Genomic DNA, 8,169 nt, shown 5'->3' with positions numbered 1-8,169 from the left:
GCTTAGCGCACAGGGCGCGCTGAGCGAGTGGATGACTGAAAAATTTTCTAAGTTATTTTTCATCCACAGCTTCAAAGAGCTTTAACAACCCCATTTTCAAAACTAAACATGCTGATGACTTACTCAACAATTCACAAATAAGTTAATCCTAACTATATGCAATGATTAATGAAAATAAAAAGAGATGGGTTGCCTCCCAGTAAGCGCTCGTTTAACGTCATTAGCTTGATGCATATTACCTTATGGATCTGGAGCAAGCTTGGCTCTGGCCATCAGAACCATCTCATTCTTAATTTCCTCAACCTTTAAACAGACATTCGGGTCAAGTAAGTGGTTTTCTGCATCAAACAGATCAAACTTGATCTTCTGATCATCTATGCACATTTCCAGTTTACCTTTTCCCATATCCACCACACAATCGGCGGTTAACATGAAGGGACGACCCAAAATCAAGGGGATTTCAAAATCCTCTTCAATGTCCATAACAACGAAGTCTGCAGGGAAGGTAAATTGCTGCACCTTGACTAGAACATCTTCAATCACACCATAAGACCTTGTAATAGACCGATCTGCAAGTTGTAGTGTCATTCTAGTTGGCATAATCTCCATCTCTCCAATTCTCCTGCACATGGAGAGTGGCATCAAATTTATACTGGCCCCTAAATCAGTGAGAGCCTTACCAACAGACATCGGCATCAAATTTATACTGGCCCCCAGGATCGTTATGCTTAGGTGGAAGGATTCTTTGAATCATCGCACTGCAGTTCCCTTCCACTACAATGTTATCACTATGGATGTATTTGTTCTTTCTGGTCAGCAAATCTTTCAAAAACTTATAATAGAGTGGCATTTGTTGTAGAGTTTCTCCAAAGGGAATGGTTATCTGCAATTTCTTGAAGATATCAAGGAAACGAGCCAAATGTCGCTCATTGTCTTTCTTTGATGGCACCAGAGGGTATGGTGCTTCCTTCCCAGTACACGAGACAACCTCTTTCTTCTTTTCTCTTGCAAGCTCACTCTTTGTCTTCCTTTCTCCCTCTTTCTCTTTATTTTTTTTTCATTTTTTTCTTCTTTTTCTTTTTCTTTTTCTTTTTCTTCATTTCTTTCTTTCTCACCATCATTTATTTTTTTCTCTCTCAACTGATCTTCTTCTTCTTCCTCTTTTTCTTCTTCTCTAGCCACCAATTCTTGGTCATCACTAATCCTTCCCTCATCCTCATCCAGGTTTGCCTTTCTGCTCCGGGTCATGATAGCTTTGCATTCTTCATTTGGATTCTTCTTAGTGTTTGCTCCAAAATTGCTAGAAGAATTCTCTGCTATTTGCTTGGCCAGCTGCCCCACTTGAATCTCCAAGTTTTTAATGGCAGACTCGATGCTCTTATGATTTGACATTGTAACCGACATAAATTGAGCTAAAGTTTCCTCCAGCTGGGTGGTTCTGTCATACAGGCTAGGCCCTTGGTTCTGAGGCCTATTGGATGATCCACCTTGGTCCTTGTTGAACTGATTTTCAGGGTGGGACCTCCATTGCCCTTGATTCTGGTTATAATTTAAACCTTGCTAGTAACTTGCATATCCACTTGCATTAAATCCTAGTCTGTTTTGGTTTCCCATGTAATTTACCTCTTGGGTTGTGTCATCCAGGGGAATATAGCGTCCGGATTCATGAGCTCCTTCGCATATGCTGCAACCTCTATTGAATGTGAAGGTTGATTAACCTACAATTGATTAGGCAACTTACTCAATGTTTCTGTCAATGTCTCAAGCTGCTTAGATAGCAACTTGTTTTGTGCTAGTAATGCATCTTGAGAGGAAAGCTCAAGCAGGCTTCTCTTTGTGGGAATGTGAGTCCGATCACGCAAGATGGCATGATCACTTGTAGCCATGTTTTCAATGAGTTCCATAGCCTCTTCTGGGGTCTTCAATTTGATCTTCCCCCCAACAGAAGCATCCAACAACTGCTTGCGGCCTTAACCCATCTATAAAAATATTGAGCTGAATTGGTTCTGAGAATCCGTGAGTCATTGTTTTCTGCAGCAAGCTACGGAATCGTTCAAGTGCTTCGCTTAGAGACTCATCCAGAAACTGGTGAAATGAAGAAATGGATGTTTTTCCTTCTACTGTCTTAGAATCGGGGAAATATTTCTTCAGAAATTTCTCCACCACTTCATCCCAAGTCTTAAGACTGTTTCCCTTAAATGAATGTAACCATCTCTTTACTTCTCCAGACAATGAAAAAAAGAACAAACTCAGCCTCACTGCATCCTCAGGCACACCAACAATCTTGACTGTATTGCAAATCTCAATGTATGTGGCCAAGTATGCATATGGGTCTTCATTCGACAAGCCATGAAATATATTTCCCTGAATTAACTGTATTAAGGAATAAGGATAAGTAATTTTGTGTGCTTGAACTTTCGGTCGCGCTATACTTGTGAAGAATTGCGGCACGGTTGAACTAGAGTAATCCTCAAGAGTAATCCTCCTAGGTTGATCTTCAGCCATGATATCAACCTCAGATGCACCTACTCCTGGTTCTCTTGGCTCTGGAAAGATAGAAGATGACTCAGAAGATTGAGCTTCCTCTGAACCTGGTTGTGTTGTCCTATCTTGCAAAATTTTTCTTCTTCTCTCTGCATTATTCCTCCTACAAGTGGCTTCTATCTCCAAATCCAATGGAGCTAAATCACCTGCTAAAGGGTTACCTCGCATACAAAACACTAACAAGAGCAACAATTAACCAAATCAAGAGAAGAATAAATTTCAAAATAACTATTCACACAAAAATCAATCAAAGAATAAAGAATCAATGCCTACAAATTGAACTATACTTCCCAAATGGAAAGAAGTTCCTTGATAACGGCGCCAAAAACTTGTTTGCTGAAAACTTGTTCCACTGGTCAGCGATGCTAATCGGCAAGTGTACCGAGTCGCACAAGTAATATAAAACGGTAAGAACCGAGTATCAAATCACAGTGTTTCATTCAGAGAGCATTCATTCAGTAGGTAAACATTTGTATAAAGCTTGTAAATATAAAGAGAAGTTGTGTCTACGGTTCTAATTTAACTACAAAATTAACTATCTAAATATGAGAGATAAACAGATGATAAAAACGTTGGGTCTTTCTACTGAACAATATGATGTAATTAAGTGTTTTTCTCTATTTAAGGTTGTTTCTGTGTTCTATGCCGAAAACGACTACTCAAACCAAGATCCCTCTAGTGAATGAGTCTAATTCTATTTAAACTTCGTTCTAGATTCCTCGTCGAACGTAGCCTAAACGAGTTGCATTAAGATTACGACATTTTATAGCATGCAAGAATTAAATACAGATAAAAGCAATGAACACAATAAAACAACTTTAAATAGATAGTGAAGAGTTTTACATCAAAGCTCAGCAGAAATCCCCAACAAGAGATTTAGCCTTCCATTGCAAGTTAGAACCTTTCAGCACCAAGATGAGGTTTTTGAGGGAAAATTAAGATTACAAAGTGGTGGGGATGTCTCCTCCACCTCTAAAAACCTAATAATCACTCCTAAACCTAGAATCCTCTTGAAAGCTAAGGCCTTTCGTTCAAGCTTTTCTCTCTTGCTCTGTTATGTCTCTCTTCCAAAAGAACTATCTCTGAACTTTTTATTTTTTGTCAACTTCAGTCTTTTAAGGGCTTTTTGATCCTGAAGGCTCGCATAGCACCATTTTCCCGCTAAGCGCGAGTTAGTGAATTTTCGCTTAGCGAGCTGGGCAGGCTGAGCGCGAGAAGAGACAAATGACTCGTTGAGCGAGCTGATGGCGCGCTGGGTGTGTGCATGAATGGAAAATTCTCTTCCAGATTCTCCCAACTCGCTAAGCAAGTTGAGTGCCTCGCTTAGCGGATGTTACTCGCTAAGCGCATATGCCTCACTTAGCGACACACTAGCTGGTACAACCTTTTTCTTCTTCATCCTTTAGCCTGAAAATGAAGTTGAACCACATTAATTCACAATATTGGGAATATCTATTGAGTAAAATTAAACTAAACATAAAAATATGTACAAACCTACAAAAAGAATCATAAATTGGGGAAAAGATATAAATTTCATGAAACTTTTAAATACAAAAGTTAGTCGTAAATGACGACTAACACTCGTTAAGCGAGATCTGCAGATTATAAATATGTTCTTCAACGTAAAAAACACAATTTCATGCCTCTCTCTCTCTAAAAAATTCACCCGAACCACCCTAGAAACTCTTCATCCACCACCCACAACCACCAATGGTCACTACGAGCCGTCGTTGCTTGCTGTTGAACCACTGCACAGAGAGGAACGTTGTAATCGAAGCAGAATCCTCAGAGTCCACCTCAAGGATTTGGTAGGGAAACAAGTTCTCAATCATTTCTTTCGTAGTTTCTATGAGGTAATCTTGACTTCTATGTCTTTCTCCTAGTTAGTTTGAGCTTCTCTTAGTGTCTCTTGTGTTTTGAGTACTGTAATATGATGTTTTTACACTTCCTTTGAAAAACCCTTGAAATGAGACGTTGAAAAAGTTTTTTTTTATGTAAAATTGATGTTGTTTTCATGACCTTTGCTGAACCCCTATCACATTGGCGTGGTTAAAATTTCAAAGTGATGTCTCTTTGTAGTAGAACCCGAAATACCCCTTAGCCTTTTTTGTTTTGATGGGGGTAATTGACCCCGAATGCTATTATTAACCTTGTTTTTGAAATCTATACTAAATTGCCTTCAATTTGGTATATAGAACTCTACGTTTGGACCAACGAACATGAATGAGAGAGGCCTCTGTATGATGTAGAGAGGAGCTGACAGGGAGCTCACGATAGGTGAGTGGAGTTTATTATAATTTACAGCTTTTGATACCATAGTTGGGGTCGTATGCCTTTCCCTGTTGAATGCTGGTTTTCAAGAAAAACTGTGTTTTTGACTAATGGGATGTGATATATTTGTTATTGATGAATGAAATTGTGAATAATGTTGTTGTTGTAATGATTGGAATTTTTGGGAAAAGTCTTAATTACAGAGGAGACTTTTCCCAAAATTTGATATTTGTTCTTCTATTTACTTCTTTATTAAATTTTAAATGGGCTTAAGAGTTTGTTTTGTAAACCATAGCTCTCCTCTTTAATTTAGAATTTTTCCCTAAAATACTAGTCTTATGATATTATGGATTGTGTTGTATGAGACTTGTGTTGTCTGAAGACCTGAGGAGTGTGAATCCCAAACATGAAATTTATATGTATATATATGGAATATGATTACCGATGATGTTGTTATCAATGATAATTTTGGTATGAAGTGATGTTGTTATTGATGACAATATTGATAAAGGATGATGTTGTTATTAAGGATAATGTTGATAATGTGTTAACTCATTGGCAAGTGCACCAATTCATCCAATTAGTAATTTAAAATGGTAAGACCGATAATCAATGCATATTCTCCATCCTGTAACAGTTCGAGTGGGAATGAGGTCATTTTTTTTGTATCTTACCACAATTATCCCACCTTTCTTGGGGACTACCTGAACTGGGCTTACCCAAGCACTGTCTGAGATAGGATAGATAAGTCCTGCCTCCAAAAGTTTAAGGACTTTTTTGCACACCTCTTCTTTCATTGAAGGATTAAGCCTTCTTTGTGGTTGTCTCACTGGCTTGTAATTTGCTTCCATCATAATTTTATGCATGCAATTTGAAGGGTTGATTCCCTTAAGGTTTGAGATATGCCATCCAATGTCTGCCTTGTGTTTCTTGAGAACTTTGACCAATCGAAACTCTTCATCAGAGGATAAGTCATTGCTAGTCACCACTGGCTTTGCTTCATCCTCTTCCAAGAACAAATATTTCAAATGGGCTGGTAGGATCTTCAAGTCTACTTTGGGTTTCTCTGCTGTAGGATCCTTCTTTAGCTCTTCAAAAGCATGTTCCCCTGAGGAAATTACCTTCAGTCTATCTAAGTCCTCCAAGCAAGCTCTCAGATCTTTCTCCTCCTCCTTTGTCAGACAACCAATAGCATTTATTAATTCCTTCTCCAATGGGGAGTGGGAAGTCATGCCTTGTACAACCATATTGGCCTTTTGCCCAGATGTCTCCACTTTGAAGCAAGCCTTGTTGTCACTTGGATGCTTGATTACTTCAAATAGGTTGAAGGTCACCTTTTGATCATCTACAGTCATTTCTAGATTACCATTGCCCATGTCAACTACACATTTAGCTGTCAACATAAATGGGCGACCTAGAATCAGCGGAATATCATAATCCTTTTCAATATCCATAATGACAAAATCCACTGGGAATGTGAATTGACAGACTTTGACTAGAACATCTTCAACTACACCATATGGCCTTGTGATAGAATGGTCTGCGAGTTGAAGTGTCATCCTTGTGGGTGCAATCCTTAAGTTTCTTATCCGCCTGCACATCGAGAGTGGCATTAGATTAATGCTTGCTCCCAAGTTAATTAGAGCCTTTCCTACTAATATAGGCCATATGGAACAAGGAATGGTCACATTTTCAGGATCCTTGAATTTTTGTAGCAAAATTCTTTGAATAACCGCACTATAGTTCCCTTCCACCACTATGCTCCCATTATTGATGTATTTCCCTTTTTTGGTGAGGAGGTCCTTCAGGAATTTGGTGTACAACAACATCTGTTGCAGGGCCTCCCCGAAGGGAATTATGATTTCTAATTTATTGAAGATATCAAGAAACCGAGCAAAGTACTGCTCCTTTTCTTTCCTTGAAGGCACAAGAAGATACGGGGCTTCCTTCACTAGAATGATGGATGGTTTTCTCTTACTCCCCCTTGCCAACTGGCTTTTTGGTTTTAGGCTCACCGACCATTTCCTCACTCTCTTGCCTTTCATTTGTTTCTATTTCTCTCTTTTTATTTTTTTCTTCACTCATCACATTTTTCATTTTATTCAATGTTTTTTCACTCTGCTTATTTTCTTCTTCCCTTTCTACCTCACTTTTTACCTCTCCCTCAGTATTCTCTTCCCTCTTCTCCACTCAATCTCTATCCTGACTCCTAGTGACTACTGCTTTACACTCCTCCTTTGGGTTTTTCTCAGTATTTGCCACGAAATTCCCAGTGGATTTTTTAGCTAGCTGCTTGGCCAATTGCCCCACTTGAATCTCTAGTTTTTTAATTGTGGACTCCATGATTTTATGGTTGGACATAGATACCTGCATAAATTGAGTCAATGTGTCCTTCAACTTGGTGGTCTGCTCATACAAGTTAGGCCCTTGGTTAGGAGGCCGATTGGATGGACCCCATTGGTCCTTGTTGAACTGATTCCTAGGGTGGGTCCTCCAGCCTTGGCCCTGATTGTGAGAGAAGTTGCCCCCTTACTGGTATCCTAAATAGCCACCTGGATGGAAACCTTTTCTGTTAGGGTTAGCCATATAATTAACTTCCTTGGAGGTGTCATCATGATTCATGCAAGCACCCAACTCATGAGTTCCTCCACGTATACTACACCCCTCGACTTGCATGATCGCTGAAGGAGCAGGTTGAACTGCATGCAATTGTTGCAAAATTTTATTCAAGGTTTTTGTGAGGGTCTCAAGTTGCTTGGCCAAAAAATTATTCTGTGCCAACAAGGCATCCTGCAATGTAAGCTCCAAGAGAATCCTCTTTGCAGGTGTGTGAGCCCTATCACAAAGTATGGCATGGTCACTGACTGCCATATTTTCAATTGTGGAAGCAAAGCTTTCCAAGTTTATTTTGATGATGCCAAAGATTCAAGTCAAGAATCAAGAGTCAAACAAGTTTCAAGAATCAAAGAGTCGTTCAATCAAGAATCAAGATTCAAGAGAAGACTCAAGATATGCAAGAACTTCAAGAAAAACATCAAGATAAGTATAAAAAGATTTCTTCAAAAGAAAAGATTGAATAGCACAATTTGTCCAAAAGAATTTTTCAAAGAAAAATCTTTTACCAAAGTTTTTACTCTCTGGTAATCGATTACCAGAAGCCCAAACAGTTTTATAACTGTTTTACAAAGTAGTAATCGATTACCGTAGGCATGTAATTGATTACCAATGTTTTTAGACATTGGATTTCAAATTTCAAGAGTCACAACTTGTGATAAAACTTTTTCAAACTTCTGTAATCGATTACACAATATTTGTAATCGATTACCAGTGTTTTTAAACGTTGGTTTTCAAATC

At 38.7% G+C, this 8,169-nt stretch overlaps 1 protein-coding gene across 1 annotated transcript; it reads right to left on the bottom strand.

The window, feature by feature from the left end:
- Positions 1-240: 240 nt before the first annotated feature.
- On the bottom strand, positions 241-1,886 carry LOC102666635 (uncharacterized). The gene is made up of 5 exons (XM_006591558.1): positions 1,783-1,886; positions 1,624-1,693; positions 1,183-1,539; positions 708-883; positions 241-622 (listed from the first exon to the last, which is right to left on the bottom strand). Exons 1-5 carry the CDS (start codon positions 1,884-1,886, stop codon positions 241-243), a joined length of 1,089 nt encoding a protein of 362 aa, XP_006591621.1.
- Between the last annotated feature and the right edge of the window lie 6,283 nt (positions 1,887-8,169).

This window comes from Glycine max, chromosome 11 (assembly GCF_000004515.6).
Source record: "Glycine max cultivar Williams 82 chromosome 11, Glycine_max_v4.0, whole genome shotgun sequence".
NCBI lineage: Eukaryota > Viridiplantae > Streptophyta > Magnoliopsida > Fabales > Fabaceae > Glycine > Glycine max.
The sequence above is the reverse complement of the archived record's forward strand: the minus strand, read 5'-3'. Positions and strand labels throughout refer to the sequence as shown.

What these genes read in the sequence shown, in the direction of transcription:
- LOC102666635 (XM_006591558.1), bottom strand. Translation starts at nt 1,886, where the DNA reads ATGGCTACAAGTGATCATGCCATCTTGCGTGATCGGACTCACATTCCC. An exon ending in TTAGTGATGACCAAGAATTG is followed by an intron (nt 884 to 1,182) that starts GTGGCTAGAGAA and finishes AAGAAATTGCAG; the next exon opens with ATAACCATTCCCTTTGGAGA. An exon ending in CATAACGATCCTGGGGGCCA is followed by an intron (nt 623 to 707) that starts GTATAAATTTGA and finishes CTCCATGTGCAG; the next exon opens with GAGAATTGGAGAGATGGAGA.